This window comes from Cajanus cajan, chromosome 5, assembly GCF_000230855.2.
Source record: "Cajanus cajan strain Asha chromosome 5, NIPB_CcT2T_4, whole genome shotgun sequence".
NCBI classification, from domain to species: domain Eukaryota; kingdom Viridiplantae; phylum Streptophyta; class Magnoliopsida; order Fabales; family Fabaceae; genus Cajanus; species Cajanus cajan.
Window position 1 is genome coordinate 62,114,892 of NC_138521.1, and position 25,734 is coordinate 62,140,625.

Here is a 25,734-nt window from a genome sequence, read left to right on the forward strand (position 1 = left end):
TATCTACACTTCTTTCTGAACCACAGAGCTTTGACCTCTCCTCAACTACATTCCATTTCCACATTTGCTTTCTTTTCATCCTGCTTTCTTAAACTAATTAAATAATATGATTAATCAAAATTAAAAAATTGAAAAGCAGTGTTAAAAGAAAATTCGTTCAATGGGGTTGCTTTTGTCATTCCCCGATCATTGATGCTCATGCATCGACTTCCACATATATGGTTTTGGAAAGAAACTAACAAAAGATTGAAAGTAAAAAATATAGAAAATATATTTTTTAAGTTAGTCGGTGGAGGAAAAAAATTCCCCGCTGATTAGAAGGTGAATATATATAATAACATTCATATTTAAAATAAGAGGAGAGATTATTTTTTTTAATAGTATATTTATTTAAATTTATTTCATTTAATAATTTATATTGTATATTAAATTTTAACGATTTAATTGTTAAATTTAAATTTTTGAATATATGAATCAAATTTATAATTTTTTAAAAAATTAAATTTAATATTTTATTTAATTAATTTAAATAGATAGATAATTATAAAATATTTTATACATTAATTTAAATTAATAAAAATAAGTATCAAATAATTTTAAATTTTTTAAAATTTTATAAATTTAATTTATACATTAAGATTTACGTTAATTTGAATTAATCATAAAATATGATATAAATAAGACTATTTTTATCATTAGCACAATTCCAAACATTTTATCTTTCCTTTGATCATCGTCTCCTAATATACTTTTCCTTTCCTCAATCTATCTCTCAATTTTCAATAAAACCAAACAAACCAATTTAATTCAACAAAAGGGGACGAAGAGAGGTTTCATGTATTTGTTAGTAAATATAAAATACAGTTTTATGAAAATTTTCAATAAATACATAATAAGTAATACTACGAGGTTTCAGTAATCTTTTATTAATAAATTAAATAATAATAATTTTTAATTAATAATAAATACGGTTTTTCTATAGAAAAAATTGAAGAAACAATAGTTCCAATTGACAAAGAAATTATATATAAAAATATAGTTTATCTTTAAATATAAATTAATTAATATTATAATAATATTAAAATTTAATTTACCTAAAAATATTATTCTCTATATATAAAAATTAGAAAATTCATATTGTACGACAGTAATTTTATAAATTATTATCCAACGAATGTAATTTTAGAAGCATTTCTTTGTATAATTTTTTCTTATAATTTCTTATTTATTTCAATTTTATTTTTAAATTAAATTTTAATATTTTAAAATAAATGATCAATAATTAAAAAAATTACATCACGATATAAATTATTTATTATAAGTATAAAATATTAAATTGTAAATATATGGTTGTGATACTAATAATAAAAAAAAAGTCTTGGTAACTCGAAATAATAAATAATAGAGCGGGCTCATAATGGGTTTGGAGCCCATAGGTTTGAAGCCCAAGAAAGAATGGCACCTTGGTTGTTTGTCCACACTGAAATGAACGAAATCGTTCTCTTTCGGCATGCGAGTGCCATCCATCTTCATTCTTCACATTCACATCATCTGAGACCGAAATTGGAACGTCGATGGAATCTTGATCCCTTATTCTTCCATAAATCCCTTTTCACTCTCCCAACATGGACGAAGATTCGTTGAAGCGCAGCACCGATTGCGTTTATTTTTTGGCCTCTCCACTCACTTGCAAGAAGGTTCTCTTTCTCCCTTCATTAATACCTTTTTTTTCTTTCTCTGCATTCGCTCGTCCTTTTGCAATGCCGTTTCATATCCCTTCTATTGTCGTAAACCTAACTTTTGTTTCCATTTTCGATTAAACAATGCTTGGTGTTCTGGACTTTATGTGACTCTTCTGTTGGTGATTGCTGTTGTTTTTTATCTTTAGATTTTATACATTTCGCGCTTTGTTTCCAGGGGGCTGAATGTGAGTATCGCCACAATGAGATTGCGAGGCTAAACCCTAGGGATTGCTGGTACTGGCTATCTGGGCAATGCCTTAATCCAACGTGTGCTTTTAGACACCCTGTGAGTTCTTTACTTTTTACTTGCTTGTTATTAATTGGAGGCTCGCATTTGCGCCTTTCAAATTTGCAGTGGAATGCATAACTGAAACTGTAATGTTTTTCTCGGTTTGATAGTCTTGTTGTCACTTGTGTGGTTGAGTAGTTGTTTCTGTGGCGAAATTGTTTTAAGATTAGGGTTGCTGAAACCTGTTGACTATTTTTCAATTATATGCTGAATAGAGGATATTTTCATGTTAAACCATTATAAATACCGGCATTATGTGGCTGAAGCTAGCTTGTAATAGCAGCCAGCTCAAATATTATGGTAGCTCTCATGCAAGATCAAAAGCACAGTGGGTGAGTGGGGGTATTATATGACAAAAATATATTTTTTTCTGGTCATTGTGTAATGTTTCTTAAAATATCATATTGAATGCCTTGATGTATGTTCGTAGTCCACCTGAGCATGATGTATACAGTGTCTTGCTTAATTTGTCTCGTTTTGCTCTGGAAATAGCTTATGATGAGATGCAAGATTGTGCATATGCTGTGTTATATGTTATTTTATATGTACATTTTATCCGCATAACAATGTAAAATTTTTGGTCATTTGTAACATTATTGTGGTGTTTTCTCAACATATCAAATTGAAAGGCACGATATCATATTAGCATCACCATGTTTAGAATAATGGGTTGTATTTTCTGCATGTCTTGAATTATATCTACTGTTCACCCTGAGAATGGGATAAACGGTTTTTTTTTTCCCCTTAATTTGTCTATTGTTTTGCTAAATTATTTACTACTGTGTTACCTTTATAGTTGGCTTTTTGATTTGGGTTTCTTTCTTAGAAAAAAATTATTTTACTTGGTTGAATAAATTTGATAGTTAAAACTATCAAACGTATTAACAGGCACATTAGTTCACTGCATTATTAATATACAGGGAAAATTTGTTTTATCTCTTTTTTACACCCCCCCTCCCCCTCTTGTATCTGATATCTATTTTGTTTTATTTTCTCTTGTTTGACTGTAATCTGACTGTCTGCTCAGTGGTTTACCTCTAATCACTTTCAACTAATTTTTATCATTTTCTCAGCCATTGGATGGTCATACTGGAGTGCCAGTGCCATCTGAACCTACGCCAACTTCATTACCTGCAAACAAGACAATGGTTCCCTGTTATTTTTTCTTCAATGGATTTTGCAATAAAGGTGATAGATGCTCATTTTTGCATGGGCCTGAAGATAGCATTTTTACTGTAAAACCTGTGAAGAATGACAATGGAAGCACTAATGCACTCAACCTAGAAAATAAAACATCATCAGGAAATAGAACAGGTACAGCGTCAATACCTATTGACCAATCTTTAACTGCTCCAAAGAATTTGTCTGATTCTAAGCTTCAGCCTAAGGAAAATCTTCAGCTACAATTACCCAAAAATGTCAAGCAGCAAGGCAATTGCGTAGAGTTATCTGCTTTAGAATATAAAGAAGCTGCTGTGAGTAGGTCAGACTCTCCGTTTCCAGATGATGGCTTTGTTCATAATGTATCTCATTTATGCACTGAGCAGAGTTCAGAGGAGCAAGTAAATAGTCACATAGAGCCTGAGGAGCGGTGGGAATCATCCCCTCATTCCCCTGGATTTGATGTTCTTGTTCATGATGAATTGGAGAACATGGGTTACGAGGAAGACTCTGAATATTTACCAGTGCTTGATAGGGATGAGCAAGAGCTGAATGAGCAGTACTTGGGGTATGAATTTAAAGAGCCAGTTGAGTATGATACTATGTGCCCAGAAGCTGATATTCTGTATGAACAGGAAACATATGATGGTTACAGATGTTTGGATAGGGATCTTACTCATGCTAATGGAAGAGCAGTTCATGCTTATTCCAGAGATATATTCTTAGATTCTTTATTGTCCAGGAAAAGGATTCGGATGTCAGCTGAGATGGCTGCTTATGACCAGAAGTTAGATCTACGTGACCATCTGAGGAGACGTAGAGAAATTAATGGTCCTCCTGTTACAGGTTTCTTAAGGCAAGAATCACCTTCTTTGATGGTTCGAAACCAGGAAAGGCATCAGAGGCATGATATTGAGCAGCGGCCAAGTAGAAGATTGACGTCACAATTGGGATATAATGCCATAGATTCGATTGGAGAGGTTGAAAATCTTTCAATTGCTAACAAGCACAAGTTATTCAGGCCTTCCCAGCAAAATAGACCAAGGAAGCATTATAGAGAAAAACTAACTAAACGGCCGTTTCTTTCATCTAAAATATCCAGGAAACCAGTTTTAAGACAACGGGGATTTATTCACGAGTCCACTACATTTTCAGGACCCAAGACTCTTGCAGAAATTAAAGAAGAGAAGAAGAAGGCTGAAGAAAGTTTACATTGTAAAAGCACATCAACTGATTTCCAGGATCCCAAACCTCTGAGTGAAATTCTCAAGGACAAAAGGACCATGGATCAGTGAGACATGGCAAAACATGCAACAATTGAATTATGAGATTAAAGTGACTAATGATTTCAAGAGACTAATATTTTTACCGGAGATAAAGGATAAATTTGAGTGATGGCGGTGCTTTTTTTTGCATCCTTTCCGTGCTAGGTACAATGACCCCTGTTATTGCCATTGGTAGACAATGATAAAGTTTTTGTTCGAGTGAGTGGAAGAAGGTTATGCGGGTCCGAGACGGATAAGATAGATATTAGACAACCAGTGTTTTGACTAGAAAATTTATCTTCTGTAGTTAGTTGATTCGGACCGAGACGTCTTAATCTGGAGTGGATTGCTGATTTACATGAATTTTATCTGTGATTTTGGCCTACATGTTTTTCTGTACAGAGCTGCTTAAAATACTCCCTGCTATATCTTGGTTTGGACAATGCTTTTGGTATATTATGGTATTAACTGTCCCAACATTCTGGATTTTGACAATGATAATTGCTATGCATAGAGAAATATAGGGATATGAAAAACTTAACTTCTATCATACATTGGTATACGTGGTTTTTATTTTTGAATTTGATTATTGTTGCATTGATGCTATTTTTAGATTCACATGAAAAATCCAATTATTTATGAGGGCATCTGTTTGTTTTTGGAGTAAGTCTACTTAGACTTATTCCGTTCAATAACTCATATTTTATATTAAATTTTAACGATTTAATTGTTGAATTTAAAGTTCTTAATACATAGATCAAGTTGCAAATTTTTAAAAAATTTAAAAATTGTTTAATATTTTATTTCAAAATTTTTAAAAATTTATAAATTTGATCTATGTATTAAGAATTTTAAATTTAATAATTGTATCATTGCAATTTAATATAAAACATGAGTTACTGAATGGAATAAATATAAGTAGACTTATTTCTTGAATAAATGAGTCTTTTCTCGTTATTTAATGCATTAAAAATGTCTAGAAATGAAACATTTTTTTTTGCCACCCAATAACTAGGGTTGGTTCAGCAGTTAAGAAGCCTTAAGTTAGATACAAAATAAGGCCTTTATAAAAATTAATAAAAATACTTTACGACTGTTAGTTTTATTAGTTTTTTAATTCAATGTTTTAAATTATCCTTTCTATAATCAATTCAACCCTCGTTCCAGGATCTCTCTTTGCATTTTGATTTTTATCCCCAACCTGTGTTTCTTAGTAGGACTTCTCCAAAATTTTATATGCGCCTGTTCCTCCTAACCCGGTTAAAATAATTGTTGATGGGTAACATTGAGTTAGGCTAAACGACCATTTTAGAGCACTTTTACAAACTATTTATCAGAATGGGGTTATTTTGAAACATATTACACCTTTAGAGTTGTTTTTTACGGTGTTGCTATGGCTCATAGCGACAACTATGACACGTGACAATTTTTTTTTTGGTCTAGGGTGGGCTGGAATGAGCTACATCAGTGTCGCTATAGGCTGGGCCAACACAATTGATGGACTAACAAAAATGATGTAGCCTATAGCGACACCCTCTAAGAAAAAAAAACGAAAATAATAGAAATGTAAAATAAAAATAATAAACTGAGTTATTTATTATATATTTATAAAAATAAAATTAAGTTTTTTAAAAATGTAATTTTAAAATAAATTTTTATGTAATTTTTAAGTGAGACGCTATGGTCCATAGCGACACTGTGTCGCTATGGGCCACAGCGCCTTACATTTCCAGTATTTATATATAATTTGTTTAATATAATATAATTAAATTTTAAAATAAACTGGGCCACAAAAACGTAATTAAATGTAATATTTTTTTTCCTTTAAAAAACGTAATTAAAAAAAAATTAAAAAAATCAAAAAGTGGTGTCGCTATGGGCAACGACACCACTATGTTTGTAGGTTTTTTTTTTTTAAATATTAACTAAATTAATTTTTTTCCTTTAAATATTTATATTACGAATTAAATATGTATTTAAATATTTAATAATTTCTTTATATGTTAATTAAAAAATATTAAATGAAAAATGTGTAATTAAAAAATGATAAAAAAAATTAAAAGCAGTGTCGTTATGGACACTGCCAGTTCTTTATATATATATATTTTTTCTTTTTTTGAATTTGTTTATTTTATATATTTTTTTCCTTTAAATATTTATACTACGAATTAAATATGTATTTAAATATTTAATAATTTCTTTATATGTTAATTAAAAAATATTAAACGAAAAATGCGTAACTAAAAAAAATTAAAAGCAGTGTCGCTATGGACACTGCCAGTTCTTTATATATATTTTTTTCTTCTTTTGAATTTGTTTATTTTATATATTTTTTTCTTTTAAATATTTATATTACGAATTAAATATGTATTTAAATATTTAATAATTTCTTTATATGTTAATTAAAAAATATTAAATGAAAAATGCATAATTAAAAAAAATGAAAAAAAAAAATAAAAGCAGTGTCGCTATGGACACTGCCGCTTCTTTATATATATTTTTTTTCTTCTTTTGAATTTGTTTATTTTATATATATTTTTCTTTTAAATATTTATATTACGAATTAAATATATATTTAAATATTTAATAATTTCTTTATATGTTAATTAAAAAATATTAAACGAAAAATGCGTAATTAAAATAAATGAAAAAAAAATTAAAAGCAGTGTCGCTATGGACACTGCCAGTTCTTTATATATATTTTTTTTCGAATTTGTTTATTTTATATATTTTTTCCTTTAAATATTTATATTACGAATTAAATATGTATTTAAATATTTAATAATTTCTTTATATGTTAATTAAAAAATATTAAACGAAAAATGCGTAATTAAAAAAAATGAAAAAAAAATTAAAAGCAGTGTGGCTATGGACACTGCCACTTCTTTATATATATTTTTTTCTCCTTTTATCATTTTTAATTTTTAACTGGGTGGCGCTATGGCCCATAGCGACACCGTATCGCTATAGGCCATAGCGCCACTTTCACAAATTATTTTTTTTAAAATTATTTACTTATAGTAAAATTATTTTTTTTATATTAAATATTTGACGCTGTAGGGTATAGCGACTTCAGTGGAGCTGTTTTGTGTCGCTATAGGCTGTAGCAACATTATCAATATGGCTTTCATGACTTCGCTGGAGTTACAAAATTACCACGTGTCATAGGTGTCGCTATGGGCCATAGCGACACCGTAGAAAACAATCCCAAAGGTGTAATATGTTTCAAAACAACCCCATTTTAGTAAATAGTTTGTAAAAGTGCTCTAAGATGGTCGTTTAGCCTTAGAGTTACCCAGGCTAAGTTGACTTTGAAGGTATGATAGGGAGCAGAACGAGTGCAGCATCTTAGGTTGCTGGATACGTAGATGTTCTGGAAGATGTTCCTTTTATTAGATATATATGTTGGCCATGAGGGACGAAAGTGAGATTTGATGGAGGTGTTTTGACTGGGGTGATGTGTTACATTTTAGATCAAATATGTATTTTTAATCATAATAGATGTGAACAAAAAATTGTTTCATTTTTGGACATTTTTAATGCATTAAATAATAAGAAGCGATTCATTTATTTCAGGAATAAGTTTATATAGACTTATTTTGATGAATAACTCATGTTTTACATCAAATTTTAATGAAAATCATTTGATACTTTATTTCATTAATTCAAATTGATAGATAATCAAAAAATTATTTTATACATTGATTTGAATAAATGAAACGAAATATCAAATAATTTTTAAATTTTTTAAAAATTTACAAATTTGATCTATACATTAAAAACTTTAAATTCAACGGTTGGATTGTTAAAATTTGATGTAGAATATGAGTTATTAAACTTGTTAGTAGGGATGGCAAAACGGGCCAGTCCGACCCATTTTGGCCCGGCCCGCCATTGTCCCGCCAAAAACGGGGCGGGACGGGGCGGCCCGTCAATGTAAAACGGGCTGGAGATGCTGGCCCGCCCAGCCTAAGATCGAGCTGGCGGACTGGCGGGCCGGCCCGCTTACAAAAAATAAAAATGAAAAAAAAAAAATTTATGGTCAAATAAAAAAAAATTGCTACAAATAAATAAATATAACCATATGAAGTTAAAAATGCATACATATTGTACATAATATATGTTCAACAAAAACAAATTACAAACTTAAAACAAAATCAAATAGAAATTAGTCCATTTACACCAAAATCAAAATCAAATTATAAACTTACAAATTATTTATAAACTAAATTTTTTGATAGTCCACAAAACAAGTTTAAATACAATTAATTAACTTTAAATTTTTATTTTAAGAATATTAGAAGCTCTCTTGAAAGAAGTTGTCTCTACTTTTTTTCTTAATCATCTTCATCCTCATCTTCTACATCAAAATAAAATAAACATAAAAATAATTAAATAAAAAAAATATATATATGCGGGCCGGCGGGTTGTGGCGGGCCGGCCCGCTATTTGGCCCGGCGGGTTGGCGGGACGGGCTTGACGGGTTGGCAGGTTGAAATAGTTGGCCCGACCCGCCAAAAATTGGCGGGCCAACGGGCCGGCCCGCGGGCCATGGCCCACTTTGCCATCCCTACTTGTTAGTCTAGGTAGACTTACTCCTAGAGTAAACGGATCCCTCCTCGTATATATATATATATATATATATATATATATATATATATATATATATATATATATATATATATATATATATATATATATATATATATATATGTGTGTGTGTGTGTGTGTGTGTGTGTGTGAGGGGGGGGGGGGGGAGATTTGTTTACTTCAAAATCAAATAATTTGAATTAATGAAACAAAATATTAAATGATTTTCAAGTTTTTTTAGAAGTTTGCATACTTGATTTATATATTAAGAACTCTCGATTCAACGGTTGAATCATTAAAATTTGATATATAATGAGTTATTGAACAAAATAATAAACTTACTTTTAAAGTAAATAAATTCTTCCTCATATATATATATATATATATATATATATATATATATATATTATGTATATGTATATGTCATTCAATTGTTCTAAGTATAAGGTTTAGTAGACTTAGGATTTTAGGATTCTTTGGATAAATTATTTATTTAAGATTTTCTTTTATAAGCTCTTATATAATAAGAACTTATGTTATAAGCGCTCAAAATTCAATAAGTTGTTGTATTTGAATATACGTGTTAGTAAACACTTAAATAATTTTAAAGTGTTTAAATGTATCATTATTTAAGTGTTTATAAGATTTTGTCTCATTTTAAAAATTAAAACAATACAAATTAAATTTTGACTAAAATTAAAATAAAAGGACTTTTGGAGAAGAGAAAAAAAAAAGAGGAACAAATTTTTTTGGAGGGAGACAAAAAATTCTTTGGAGAGCGTAATAAAAAAAATAAAAACTAATTTTTAGTGAAAGAATGAAAAAAAATTATGTTAATGACAATATTTGAACTTGGATATTTTTCAATAAATTCTACATAAGTTAATTAATAAGTTATATTAAATAACTAATCAAAATAAGTGTAAAATATTTTATAAGTTATTCATAAGATATTTTATAAGTTTGTCTAAATTTTTCACAAACATGTATAAAATAAGATTAGTGCAAATAGGTTGTTCATAAGCTGTTCCAAATAGGGTTTAAGAATTCAATAATTCATGATCTATATTGAATTTTAATAATCTAACAGTTAAATTAAAATTTCTTAATATATAGATTAAGTCTATAAATTTTTTAAAATTTTGAAAATATATAAATCTTCATTATATAAATTCAAATCAACATATAAAATATTTTTATGATTATCCGTCAATTCAAATTAACAAAATATAATATCAAATAGTTTTCAAAATTTATAAAAATTTGTAGACTTGATTTATGTATTAAAAAAAATTATTTAACACTTAAATTGTTAAGATTTAATGTAGAACATAAATTATTGATTGGAGTAAATATACAAAAACTTACTTTTAAAATAAGTAAGTCCATTTTCGTGTGTGTGAATATATATATTATATATATTGGTAATTGGAGGAAAACTAGTGGCACTATATTCAACAATGTCCCTAGTATCCCACCAAAAGGATAGCTCATTTCTCTCTCGTGATTGTTATTTGTTTTATTCCTAAGGTTTTCAAAATTTCAAATGAAAAAATTCTGCAAGTTGGTCCAAATAATACATTTATACACAGCCTAAAAGGCTAAAATGCAAAACCTATTACAATTTACAAAGTGTAAACCGGTATCAGGTTAAAAATCTCAGCTATCCATTTTTTATTAACAAATTTAATGGTTAAAAGAAGTGATTCCCTAGTGACTAGGTACTTTATCGTAGACTCGTTCAAAATGGAATCATGACATTATTGTTACTCTCTAAGGAGTTTTACACTTTTACCCGAATCCAAAGTTGAGAAATGTTATTTCCATCTTATATTCTCACAACAATTTCTATAAATAAAAAAAAATGATTGAAAGGGGAAAAAAATATAAAATACGATCTGATAATTAAATAAATATCATGAAAAAGGTGTTATAAAATAAAAACAGTATCCCTTTTCAAAGCTTGGATAGTACTAAAGGTTAAATTTGGTCAACATTAGGCCGAATCAAGAATCTCCATAAAGGCCCAATTCAATTCTCGATAAAAAAATAAAAAAAAAATCTCCGAATGATAAGATTTGCATAATTATTAGAATTTAGACAGACCATAGTTGAAAAAGTGAAAAATACCAACATTATTAAGAGAGCCTACTAACAATAAATTATGGCAAGAGTTACGTAATTTGAAGTACTCGGAATATAATAGGGAAATTGAGCGAGAGCAGAAGATGGTAGACTACAGCAATAGCCAGAATAATTTGGTAGTGTTGGGGCATGTTTTGGTAAAAAGAGTAGGATGTAATTAAGGTAAGATGGTAAAATAGGTGAATGGCGTAGATTCTGTAGTGATTTCCTTGTATAGATATATTCTTTTATTTGTCATTTTCCCCAACCTCATCATCTCCCTAATAATCAAAGGTCAAACATCATCATAAAACGATTTATTAGTGCTTAAAAGGAACCTGTCTTGAATGAGAGAGAGAGAGAGAGAGATGAGTGAATTGCAGAGATCAGTAACATCATTCAGGAGACAAGGGTCTTCAGGGTTGGTTTGGGATGACAAGTTCATCAGTGGCCTTCAAAAGGAACAAGCTAATGAGAAGGAAGGATCCGTAGGTGGGCTGGAGCGCAGCAGATCAGCAGGGGCAAGGCCTTATCGGACGGTCAACGTGGCAGTGGCAGCACCCTCCGTCGACCCACCTTCTCCCAAGCTATCAACCTTTGCCTTCTGCGGCCTCTTTCGGAAATCTAAAAAACGTAACACCTGATTCATCATCCTATCATCATACTTGTAAATTTCTCTTTCAACAACCTCTTATATGTTTCAGTTGCCGTTACCTTTTAAACCCACGTTTGTTTATTTATAAGTTACAAAATTTTACTTCTTTTTTATGTTTTGGAACTGAGATTTCACGTTTAGGATGATTCAAGCGCTTTTTCAAACATACTCCTAGCTAATTCCAATGGTTAGATAACACCACTTACAAAGTATTTGTTTTATAGTTCACAAGTTTCAAAGATTCATTGAATTCAAAACTACAACACTCATAAATTAAGTTCAATGAACTTTGATGCTGATCATAAAACAAATACACACTTAATTAATTTTGTTAATATGAATTCAAAATAATAATAAAAAAATTCTATACTATCCTTTATTAAAACTTGATATTAAGAGTAATATTAAAAATAAAATCTCAATTAGATAAAAGATATTTTAAGTTTAGAATAATAAAATTAAATATGGTATATAATTAATTGATTTTTACTTATATTCAACTCTTTTATTTATGAGGCATTTTATTTTATATTTGAATTTGAAATAAATATATTACAATTAATAATAGAGAGTACAATAAGAAAAAAAAAGTGCGTTAAAAAGTTCATTCAACACTTCTCTTTTTTTTCAAATTTCAGGAGACCTTTTACTTCTCTTTTATTTTTATTTTTGTCAATTTTCCTATCTTTCTCCTATTTGATAATGATTTTCAATCCACAATATTAATTGTATTGAGACACAATTCAGGCAAGGAAATAACAATATGTGTGTCCTATTTAATAATAATAATAATTTTTAATCCATAATATTAATTGTATTGAGGCACAATTCAGGGCAAGTAAATAATAATATATATATATGTGTCGTTCTATATATCAAAGCTATGGAGTAGTAAACTGTTGGGCGTGGGATTGGAGGAGAAATATTAAAAAAAATAGTGGCTTAATTATTTTGATTAACCGTGTAATTTTGCACCAATAAGAAGGCACATATGTAATTAATTAATTTTGTAGCAATAAGCATGTATTGTTACGTTACGTGATTATTTTATTGCACAATACGTAGTTATCATCGAGGTTATTATTTTGTTTGCGGTTTGCGATTAGGTGTTTGGCTTTTGCTGCTGCTCAAGTCAAACAAGAAGAGAATATGAAAACTAAAACGTTTATAGATAATTGCTTATTGCTTTGTCTTAAAGTAAGCTAATTGAATTGGTTTTAGCTTCTGAAAGAATAAAACGTACATTTGGCAATTTGGCAATTAACAAGCTTGTTGATAACAACTAAAATCCACGCCACATGAAGTGATGCACAATGAAAAGTCCAACTATACCCAAGCATGGATTTAGAAGTAAAATGCATTACTTCCAAAAATAATATAAAACTTTATAAATAAACAAATAAAAACTTTATATTTGTCTCTTAAGATTATTATGACTCATTTTTACCATTTCTAGTAACTAATTAAGCTTTCAAAACAGTAACTAATTAAAATGAGATTTTACATTTTTTTTTTCGAATGCGATATTTTACATTCTTAAAGATTGATGTGCTGTGCCTGTTATAAAAAAAATTTAAGGTTGAATTTGCGAGATTTTTTTTTATTTTTTAAAATCACATATTTGATGTTTCGAAAATGGAAAATATTGTTTGGTAGAAAGAATATTAGACGTAACTATATACGAGCCAATTACCTAAGTTATATCAATCACTTAAGGTTTTTTTTTTCTCCTTTTTTAGTTTTCAAATAACCAATAAAAAAATATCCTCATCTGTCTGTGTAGGTTTTATATGCAGTTTTATTTTAACAAATAGCAGCACTCTTCAAAAATGTCGTTATATCACCCTATTAATTCATTAAAAAGAATGTTTTCTCACTAAATTAAGAAATATTTCATACATATGAATATTTATAATTCAAATAAAATTTAAAAAATAAAGTATTTTTTTAAAATGATAAAATATATACATACATACACTCTTTAAACAACTGAAACACATAAATTTAGTCTCTTTTTTTTTTTTTTTTTTTCATTTAGTCTTTTAATAGTTGTAGCAAAATGTATGAGGCCAACCAAGCTAAACTAGCTCGATAAAATGTTGGTATTAAACTTTAAATTTGGAGCACAAATTAAGTCTAAGTCGTTTTTTTACCTAATGTCCAAACAAAGACTTGAACAAAAAATTTCATAACAATTGAACTTTTAACAAGTTTAGGTCTCATTTTAAAAGTCTCATAATAACTGGCGACTAACGGCAAGTTCAATCGGATCCAATCATATTTGAATTTTAATGTTTTCACAAACATATTCTAAATAAAAAGTAGGACTTGTAAAATTTTATCATTTTCAATACATTAATTATATTTTCCATACATTAATTATGATATATTAAATATGAACAACTATTTTCTATAAAAATATTTTTAAAGATTATTCTTTGACGATAACGTTTTTAGAAATTTTTTTAATTTGATTAAATTATATATACTGTTAGTATTTATATTTTCATCCATCTGTAATTTTAGTCTCTCTATTTTAAAATAGAGACATTTAATCTCTTTAGTTTAAAAATTATGAAATTTTTTGATTTTTTCTCGTCAAATTGACATATACTAATTCTTAAGTTTTAATGTTTATTCATATTTGAGTAATGTGACATTTAGAAATAAAACAAAAAATCTTTTATATATTATTTTTAAAAAAATTTATCTATATATATCAAGTCATTAAATATTATACCACTTTAATGTTAATAAATCATCAAATAACATTAAAATTTAACGATTAACAAACATTAAGTTTACAATAGGATCAAAATTTTATATTTTAAAAAATATAGGATTAAATGTCTCTATTTTTAAAATTAAAAAAAAAAAAACTGAAATTGCAAATCCACAAAAATAAATGAATAAAAAATAAATTTTAATTTTTTTAATTTTTATTTAATTCAATTTTATTTATCATATTTATTTATGAAGTAAAATTTAATATTTTTAAAATAAATAATAAATAATTAAAAATAATCTTGTGTTGTAATATAAATTTTTATCTTAAATTTAAAATATAATTTATATACTTAAAATAAAGGAGAGATTCATTTATTCTAAAAGTAAGTCTACTTAGACTTACTTTGTTAAATAATTTATGTCCTATATCAAATTTTAATGATTTAATTATTAAATTAAAAATTCTTTATACATATACCAAATTTGTAAATTTTTAAAAAAATTTAAAACTATTTAGTATTTAGTTTTTTTTTAATTCAAATTGACGAATAATCGTAGAAGTATTCTATCCATTAATTTGAATTAAAAAAATAAAGTATCAAATATTTTTCAAATTTTTAAAAAATTTACAAACTTAATTTTTACATTAAAATTTTTTAATTCAACTATTAAATTGTTAAAATTTCATATTAAATATAAATTAGTGAGTTGAGTAAATCAATACAAACTTATTCTTGAAACGAGTAAATCTATTATTTTAAAAATATCTATTTATATATAATTTATTATAAAACTTAGTTTATATAATACACATTTAGCACGTAAAATATAAACTAATCAGCGTAATAATCTATTTTTATTAAAATAACATTTATCATATAAACAATTATGTGTGCAAAGCTATAATAACTTGATCCTATCTCTCCTCACTCTTATATTGTGATATACTATTTCTTTTTGGTGCCGGAAACCTTAATCAATCTTTCTTTGATTGGATGGGGGACCAATAGCTTTCATAATTTTATGGCTGCCTTATCTTCTCTTATTTATGAATCCAACTGATCCGTAGTGATAGGTACGTACGTGTAGGTAAAAGTTATTCTCACTCCCATAATTTTTTTTAAATTAATATATTTTATAATAAATTTATTAATTATATAATTTATTACAATAAGACTCTCCTTTTAATAAAATGGTCCTTATAAAAAACTAAAATATAATTGTAAATTATGTAGATATTTGAATGAGACACTAACAAATAAGATTATCATTAACAAAAACAACTATATAGGTTTAACACTCCTTCGCGAGTTTGTTAAAAAACAATGAACATTTGTTAAAAAAGTTATAAAAGAAAAATTGAAAGCCGAGCGAAACATGAATCATTTGAAGGTTGCTTATTAGTTATTTCTCTTATTACTTAAACTTGTGAAAATACCGAATGAGCTGGGTTCACATTCCTAGCCTATGAGAAAATTAATGAAACCCAGTTGTAAAAGATTCCAAAATTTATGCTATCACTAATGTCACACTTAAAATACTAAAAGAGGATATGTGGATTTGTATGAATGAAACTTGATTACATTTAAATTTTCATGTACAGACAAGACATCTGAACAGTGAATACAAATTTTGCCAGCATAAAAAGGCCATTGCTAAATCTTATATGTATAAATTATTATATGTACCTTAATCCAACGCCTTCTTAACTTTGGTCTTGAACAGTAGAATATATATATTTTCCATTGAAAAATAAAGAAAACACCCCGTTGAATGTGTCACGAATGAACCAAAACTTGACCCTACAATGCAATGCCAGACCGGACCATAAGCTTTGTCAAATTCCTGCACATGAACACACCACGAATACATCGTAAATAAATAAATTCATCATCTGTTAAACAAAAAAAAAAAAAAAAGGAAAGAAGAAGGAAGCAGTATATTTTATAGATCTAGCTGACCAAATATATAGATAAATAAACCAACCCTGTTTCTGCTGTGCACATGGCTTAGGCTCTGTGTAAGATAAATAACACTATTAATTGAAAAGTACCTTTTTTCCTAGAAAAAAATAGTCAATGATTAGATTAGGTATAATATTAGGGGTAATATGGGTTTAACACATGGCTGTTGAAGAATTCTGTAATTAAGATTTGATCTTGACCAAGGAGACTCGACTTAATGGTGTTAACTTGTGGACGGTCAAGATCAATAGATCAATAGATCCAGAGTGATCTCAATTGTACAGGATCAGATTCAAATATCATATCCAATAAAGAAGAAAGGAAGAGGGACACAAAATGTCAACACATGGTTCGTCTAGTCATTTTTCATCATTAATTCTTCTGTGGGGTTCATTGAATTTGAACAAATTTCAATCATCCAAGAAGCATAGTTCCAAAAAGAACACCCAGAAAATAATCTCAATCATCGTTCTGGCTTTTGTGTCACAGTTATTTAACTAACAATATCATCTCTATGCCCCTAGAAGACCATAACTTGAGAATTAATGTTGATGAAGTGAAATTAAGTAACACGTAGCAACTTAGTTCAATGATCATAAAACAGAGAGATCAAATTAAAGCGTACCTTCTTTATGTTATGAGCGATGTGTTTAGAGCTAAACTTCTCCAAGCTATCATATGTTCTTCTCGCGCAACGAAAGGCATGCACTTGCATGAAACTTGGCATGTCTGAGACCAAAACCTTCACTTGAAGATAAGCAGCCACAGAGGAGAATGTTTCGATGTGGGACACCGACTTGCGTGCCTCAACCATTCCTCCAGCGGCAAAGCTTTTCTCGATGTGGGACGCTGATTTTCTCCCCTCTTCAAAAACTATGCCTCCTCTTATTACTGCTGGCGATGCTGCTGCCTCTGTGTAAGATACCGATTTTCTTCCCTCAACGAATCCTCCTGCTGGTGACCCTAACTCTAAGCAAGAAGTTGATTTCCTGGCCTCAACAAATTCCCCTCCAATGTCTAAGTCTCTTTGTCCATGGCCACCATTAAAAGTTTTCGTCCTCGATATCCTGTGCAACCAACTGCGTGCATTGGATTTCTTTTCCTGCCCCACACCATGCTCCAACTCTTTCTTCCTCTGGTTTCCCGTGCCACCTTTGTAAATATACATGAACCCTCTCTTTTGTTGCTTTTCTTGGTTCGCCATTTCTGAGGCACACCGAAACACGATGAATAATTAGTAGACCAGATCCAATTGTGACTAATGATGCATCGAGATACGTATACATATAAACGTTTGGCAGGGTATGTACTTGGAATCACGAGCAGTTAGAAGACCAATTATTAGAATAATGCACATTCGGAAGAAGGTGACATGTTTACGAAAGCAAACCCATGTGTTTGTGCCTGCGGTGAAGATAATAAATAAATAAATTTACCTAAGATTTGATATATAATGGTCTCGTGCTTTAAAATCAAATAATGGTGACTACGGTGTGGGATTAATGATTAGTCTCTGGGGCATATTTGTCTCCCAGTGACTTGCATGTAGACAAGCCAGCATCGAAGGACCCCTACCCTTGTTGGGTACCCCTCCAGAAAAGGGTCACTATCTAGTATCTGCTACTTTGTAGCCTCAGAACTTTATCAACATGCACGAATACTTGAAAGTTATTGGAGTGGATGGATATCGTTTGAGAGTTAAACCAGTTAACCAACAATGAATAACGACCAGGTCAGTTGTGGTTGAACATTTATGAGAAAGAAAGTGATAGTTTAACTTGTGGTACGGTTTTTTGTATATATACTTGCACAGCATATGTGCATGTTGTCATTTTTGGCCTTTCCTTTCGTCTGGTTTAGCTAGATTCACCCACTCCTAATCTATATATCAATTAAATTATAACTGTACAGATGCAGCTAAACTCCCTCAAAAAACAAATATGTGAACAGTGCTGCAACAGGTATGATGATTTGCAAGTTGTTTAACAATCTCATCATCAATCCCTCTATTAAAAAATAAGATAAAAACAAAAAGGAAAAAATAACTAATAACTATTAGTTACAACTGCATATGGGCCTACAAAAGTATTGGTCAACTTGTGTAGCCCTTTAAAATAGGTCTATCATTGTTGCAACATAATATCTCTATTCTTCCTTCAAAGATTTTCTTTCGTTACTAATTAAAACAGAATTGTTAAGACATTCTAATACTTTTTCTTTTTTTTAATGCATACACTCATTTATTAGTTAAAATTTATTAAATTTTAAAAGTTTTACACCACATTTAAAGAATTCTCTCATGATTTTGTAATTTTTAATAAATTTTAACTAAAAAAAGTGCTGAAAATTAAAGAATACATTATGATAATGTGTTCTCAATAAAGAAAAAGCTTAATAAGATTTATTCTTATTAAGTTCAGTTGTTGGAATGCCTAAATGAGAAAAGCTTATTAAGCACCAATCACTTATATAGTGCTTACATTTTTTAAATAAAATTTATACAATAGAAAAACAATTGTTGAGGGTCCCGTGTGGATGATTTTTTACGAAAAAAATATAAATTTAAAGACCTGGGATTAATTGTGGAATCTATTTAAAGTCAATTTGAATAATTTTTTTATTATTAGAAGTACTTCCAAGAGAGTAATATAATAAGAAAAAATGAAATAAACTTCTTTTTCATTGTAAGTTAAATATAATTTACGCATAAGCTATTTTATAAAAAAATTTCTCATATTATTTTTTCTAAAATTTTAGTTTTAACACATAAGTTATTTAACTTATGAAAAAAATGGTTTTCTTTCCCATTTTTCTTTCGTAAAAAAAATTATTCAAACAAACCCTCGGTGATAACATCTGAAGATGTGAATTGCTTAAGTTATAAAAAGTAACAACAACTCTCAAGAAAAACAACACATCAAGTTTGCAAGTTTGGAAAGGAAAAAAAAGTAGAATTGTGACAAAGTAATTTCTGAGAAAAGATGGATGTTAGGATTTACCAATTTAACACCTAAACAAAAAATTGAAAAGTGTCACAATAAGTAATTGAAAATGTGGAACGAATTCAAACCAAATCGCTAATATATACTATTTAAGTTAAATTAAATTTTTTACTTTAATTTTTTATTAAAGAGTAATTAAGTAACTTAATTTAATATAAAACCAACTATAACATATTCTCTAAATAAATTCAATTTTCACTTTATTTTTTTTTCCTATACTACAGTGTTATAAAGTGTAGCTGTACCTATATATAATAGTCAAGTTAAGAAAAGTCAACAAAATTCCCCCGGAATCCTCACTTAAATGCAACCCTGTAATTTCTCCACGCCAAAGGACTCATGAATCATCATTTTACTTTCTCAAATCGCCATACACCCATGCATTGTGAATGCAGGAGGACAATACAAACGAAGCACCATCATATTACAAAGGTCAAACAGTGAAGCAACACAAAACAAATACAGCACTTCATTCCTGCGTGTTGCCATGACAAAAAGCGTCTCTACTCTCTCTACATATGATGGTCAAAAACTGGCTTCTAGCTAGTTGAAGATAAGGTCAGGGAGGTTTGAGGAGTGTCATCATTTTATGGGGTAATTAAGGAAGTTCATTGGTAAAAGAAAAGCCACAAAACCTGAATGAGAAATTATCACTTTACATTATATGCATATAACATACGACAAAAATAACAAAAAGACTACTTTAATAACTGTGTGCGTAACCAAGCATCTTCAATAACGGTAATTTAAGAGAAATTAAGAAGCATCCGAATGAAACACAACATTTGTTTGAAAAGATGTTGATTGGTTGGTTTTGGAATGTAGTTGCTTAACTTGGGAATAATTTCGTTAGAATTCCTATACAGCTAACCTTGTTTAATTTGGAAGATTCTCTTGTCTGCACACACAATTAATATATGGATTTGGATCATGTGCATGCTATATATATACTACATACGTTTACGTGGGTGAATATGAGCCCCTCCAAAACCAGCTCAAGCAAGACTGTTGATGACGAAAGCAAGAAGCCTGATACATTGTTTTGACGCTTTTCAGTGTCGTACCAATGACATGAAATTTAAACCATAATCATATCATAAAATGTTGATGTACAAGTTTCTCTTGTTCATACAAAATCTCTATCCACATGCTCTTATTTTCTCTCGTACGTTGTAAAGGTGCAAACTGCCATAAACTTGGTTCTAGACCAAGATTCTTCTCATCCATGTACACTGACCTTTTTCCCATATGAATTGTGGTCGATCCATAACAGTACGAGGAGATTACACCCATATCCTATTCACTGTCCTCTTCTCTTTGAATATTCTTCCACTCATGAGTACTTGAGCGCCCAAACTTTCTCTTTTCTCTTTGTAATCAATCCCGTACGGTACACTCATCCAATCATAGTTTTGCTTTGAATTCAAATCGATTAATAATAATTACAGTTTAATTAAATGATTCAATATGTTATTTAGTTTCACTTCAATATGTTTTATATCGACTTTTATCGCAAATTTTTACATTGTGTTTGTTATAAATAAAATAAAGTAAAGATGAAACGAAGAGTGTGAAAATGTAAGAAAGTATACGAATTTTATCTGTTTGACAGAGTGAAAGTGTGAGAAAATATTTGAGAATATCTGTTGGATCATGTATTATACTTTCTCTCAAGATGGTTAAGAAATACAAAGAACGAAATCGCAAAGTTTTTCTGTTGCTCCTAGACATCAAAAAAATAGAATTGATTATTCTCCTCCCCACAATTCCTAAATCGGTTAAGCTCTCTCCCAATTGTCATAATCGATTATGGCTATTTCTCTCTAATTTCCATAATCCGTTGATATATTATATTATATTATATTATATTATTATTATTATTATTATTATTATTAAATGAAATTTAAGAAAATTTCTATATAATAATTTTTATTTCCTTTTTTAAAAAACAAATAATTAACCTAAAAAAAATTGTAACTTTTCCTATGCATAGAGTTGACTTTTTTCACTCTATTATATACTTCTCTTTCTTTTCACTTTTTTCTTTTCTCTTCCTCTTTCTATTTCAATTTTTTTTTACTAAACACATATTGTTGTTAGAGTTCACTAGCACGGTAGAAAATTTGAATAATATACATAGAGTCTTATATTAGAAGTTAGAACTTTGTCATCATTATAATTCCTATAAAATAGAAGAGAGAAGAAAAAAAATATCCTACAAATTAGAAGAGGCAAAAAAAAAAAAAAAAACATCATTAACAATTAAAAATACAGTAAGGAAACTGAAAAAAAAAATTGAATTAAGTCATTCTAGTATATAAGTTAGTTTCAATAAGTTATGTATAAGCTAGTTTGATCAATGTTGTTCATTGAAATGAAATTATAATTTTGAATAAAAATGCAAATAAATAAAACTAACTATATATATACTAGGACTCCTTACAGGGTGTTGATTGCAAGTTGCCACATAGGAGTATAGTTTTAGGATATTGATGCAACATAGATTTTTTTTTTTATCTATCAAAATTATAATAAAAAATAAAATTTAAATTTCAAAATAGGAGTACTCAAATGCTTAACTTTCACCACTATTACAGTGTTTTGATTGCAAGATAGGAGTACTCAAATGCTTAACGATATGTTGGATTGTAGGGAAATTCAAAATAGATCGAGATGATCTCTTGAAAATTCCTGCGTTCTAGATGTGTTTATTTTCTGATACTACTTTTCCTAGAAAAAATATATCGCCAGTGCCCCGTATATGCACGGAACGAAGAAGAAATTAAAATTAAAAACTGGAACCAAGAACCTATTTGACCATAACGAGATCAAACCATGAAGCTGCAGGTGAGAGAATTTGCAGAGACTGAAGAAAAGGGAAACTGACGTCTTGAATGGATAGGGAGATGATATATAGAATCATAAATATGAGCACAAGCCACTTAAACGTTGCCAAAAAAAACCACGACCAATATGCATGGTGTAGTATACAGGTTCGATTATGAAATTCATATGTATCAAAAAATATATGTTGGGAGCTTATGTCGAAAGAGGGTCAATTCCCAATCTCATTTCTCATCTTTATAATTATATATAAAAAAAATGAGTGAATAATTTTTTTACTAGTATAAAAGTTTTTGTATTTTAAAAAGGTAAAAATTATAAATAAATAAAAAAAGATGAAGAAGAAGAGAAAAGATAAAGGATAAATTACACTAAAGAACATTTTTATATGTTTCGGTGTGAAAAAAGCATTAGAAAAAACCTATCATCATTCAAATATAAAATATTCAAAATGTGTAATCTATCTTTCTTTAGAATTACAGATCTCTAATTATACCAATTATCATTTATGGATTACATGATTTTCGTAGTTTCTATCCTAAATTTCATAATTATTGATGTTACATTATGAAATTTAATTTATGCACGTTAATTCTCTTATTAAATATTTCAACAAGGTAAATATTTGACAATCCTCAAATTCAAAGTGCTAACTTGGGCATATTTTACATAGACCTCTAAAATTATTTCCAAGACAATATACTTGTCCTCCAACCTTAAGCAAGAGATGCGTGAAGGTGGTAAGCAATCCTCCATATTTTTGTTGATTAGTTGAGCCCTATTAGAATAATCTTGAAACAATTCATTTATCCTCAACCTTAATACATGATTTTTTGTGCATGGCATGATGGCTGGTTGTTAGTTAATCCTACTCACGTATTTTTAGGTTGATATTTTGTGTGGTAGTCGATTGCAAGTAAATTCTATTCATGTATTTTCGAGTCAATTTTTTGTGTGTGATGGTCGATTATACTCACATCTTTTTGAGTTGATATTTTGTATGAGGTGGTTGGTTGCAAGTCGGTCTTACTCACGTCTTTTTGAGTTAATTTTTTGTGTGTGATGACCAATTGCAAGTCAGTCTTACTCATGTCTTTCTGAATTAATTTTTTGTGTGTGATGGCTAGTCTGGTCCTACTCACATCTTTTCGAGTCAATTTCTTGTGCCTGATAGTCGGTTGTAAGTCAATCCTATTCACGTCTTTTTGAGTCAATTTTTGTACGTGGTGACTAGTCGTAAGTCAACCCTACTCACTTTTTTTTGTAGTTGATTTTTTATGTATTTTTTGAATCGATTTTGTGTGTGATGATCATTTACAAGTCAGTCTTACTCATGTCTTTCCTAGTCAATTTTTGCGTGTTGTAGTTAGTTCTAATCACATCTTCTTGGGTCGATTTTTTGTGCATGGTGATCGATTGCAAGATCAAGATGGTCTTACTCACATTTTTTCCAATTTTTATGTCTAGTAACTGATTGCAAGTCAGTCTCACTCACATCTTTCCGAATCAATTGTTGTGTGTGGCGATCGATTGCAAATCGGTCTTACTCATATCTTTCCAAATCAATATTTTATGGTCGATTAAAATTAGTCTTATATCATTCTAAGTCGATTTTTAGTTGTGTCAAATTATGTCAGAATTTCACATATCTTATCTTTATGTCTATTATTTAATTTGAAATGAACCAAACAAACAACCAAAAAATTATAACTAATAATAAACTAATAATTAAAGTTATAGAATTTATACAAAATTAATATATATATAATATACTTATTATGCAATTTTTCCGATTTGATATCCTAAAATTGTATGATAACAAAGGTAGTTAATGCAGTTAGGTTTTTGTACTAATATATACTGTATATGTACAACACACGTTATAAAAAAAAAAATAATTGTTTATATTTTTGTCAATTATTTTATTCTATAATTTCCTGTAACAAACCACACATTAAACATTTTATATAAATATAAAAATCAACAAAATAAATAAATAAAATTATTAATAAGTTGACAAAACACAAATAAAAATATCACTTTATAAATATATATAAAATTTAATTATAAAATTAAACTGAATATATAATATAAAATTATGATATATAATAATAATAATAATAATAATAGTCATAATAATTGAATGCGATAATTTCAAGTAATAATCGATTGTCGATTCAATTGTAATAAAAGAAATATTGAAGCTAGCGGCTGATGTAGCATCAAATTCCATTTATCATTTATTAAAAAAATTCAAAAAGTTGAAACCCACAGATATTATTTGACGAAATTACCACACGTCGTACACATATGCAGCAAAATTAAAGTTAGATGGGTAAATAATAATATTTATATGAATTAAAATCTAAAAACTGTACGATACACTATCTTATGATTCTTATTTAATCCGAATAGAATTACATGTTGCGGCAGAAAAATAATAGTTTCAGATATAAAAAAAACGTATATTTTTTTAAATAATCATATAATACGAAATACTCACCAACTTTATTAATGACAAGTTTTCATCTGAAAACCTGACTAATTCTAACCACGTTTTTTTTATAAAAAAAAAAGTATTTTAAGACCTAGTATATGAAAAAGGAGCATTCTTTCACATTTGTGTTTAGAAAACATTTTTTTATTTTACACATAAAACAATTTACTAATCTTTAGAAGTTGAAGTAACGTTACTTTAAGGCAGTTTATCGATCTTGTGTCAAGTTCTTAATTATTTTATTCAAAACGTATGACATTAAGCAGTTATAAACAAAATAATTCAACATTATTGTCTAATCAATTAACATGATGGAACATAATTCTTCACGCTTTTATGATAAATGTTCCGATTGTAAAATAAATTTTTGAGAGTAAAAAAGAGAAAAAGGAGGATAGAGATCAAATACTTAGCTACAATATATGTTTGAGTAGTTTTGTCATCACTCTAACAATCAATGTACAAATGAAACTCACTAGAGTAGTTATCCGAATTAGCAATCTCACTTCAATACATCATGGTGTAAGCTTGTATTTCAACAAGAAAAAGGGTCGTTGGAAAGATTTTTACTAGAACCTAGGCACCAAAATGTTTTGATATGAAAAACATAATTGTTATTCATGTCCAAAACATTTAGAATGTGTAATATGTCTTTTCTTAGAATTATAATTCTCTATAATTATATTGAGGTTATGATTTATAAATTTTATGATTTCCATAATTTTTGCCTTAAAATCTCAAAATAATTGGTTTTATGTTATGAAATTCAATTTATGTATTAATGATGTCAATCTTCATATATTAAATCTCTCAATGGTAAATATTTAACAATTTCTATATTCAAACTAATAACTTAGATATTATATAACGAGTA

The 25,734-nt window shown here is 28.5% G+C and overlaps 3 protein-coding genes across 4 annotated transcripts; 2 read left to right on the top strand and 1 right to left on the bottom strand.

The window, feature by feature from the left end:
- Positions 1-1,486: 1,486 nt before the first annotated feature.
- On the top strand, positions 1,487-5,011 carry LOC109812097 (zinc finger CCCH domain-containing protein 34). Its single transcript, XM_020375966.3, has 3 exons — positions 1,487-1,697; positions 1,918-2,028; positions 3,105-5,011. Exons 1-3 carry the CDS (start codon positions 1,626-1,628, stop codon positions 4,485-4,487), a joined length of 1,566 nt encoding a protein of 521 aa, XP_020231555.1. The 5' UTR covers positions 1,487-1,625; the 3' UTR covers positions 4,488-5,011.
- A 6,528-nt stretch (positions 5,012-11,539) lies between these two features.
- LOC109812100 (plant/protein) lies at positions 11,540-11,815 on the top strand. Its single transcript, XM_020375973.1, has one exon. It carries the CDS (start codon positions 11,540-11,542, stop codon positions 11,813-11,815), a length of 276 nt encoding a protein of 91 aa, XP_020231562.1.
- A 4,276-nt stretch (positions 11,816-16,091) lies between these two features.
- LOC109812146 (Dynein light chain type 1 family protein) lies at positions 16,092-18,344 on the bottom strand. Of its 2 annotated transcripts, XM_083075614.1 has the most exons (3): positions 17,954-18,344; positions 17,143-17,723; positions 16,092-16,398 (listed from the first exon to the last, which is right to left on the bottom strand). In XM_083075614.1, the coding sequence occupies exons 2-3, from the start codon at positions 17,719-17,721 to the stop codon at positions 16,243-16,245; spliced, it is 735 nt and encodes a 244-aa protein (XP_082931740.1). In that variant the 5' UTR covers positions 17,722-17,723; positions 17,954-18,344; the 3' UTR covers positions 16,092-16,242. The 2 variants fall into 2 exon arrangements, with proteins under 2 accessions (XP_082931740.1, XP_020231630.2); XM_020376041.3 differs by lacking the exon at positions 17,954-18,344 and having other exon boundaries at positions 17,143-17,941.
- Between the last annotated feature and the right edge of the window lie 7,390 nt (positions 18,345-25,734).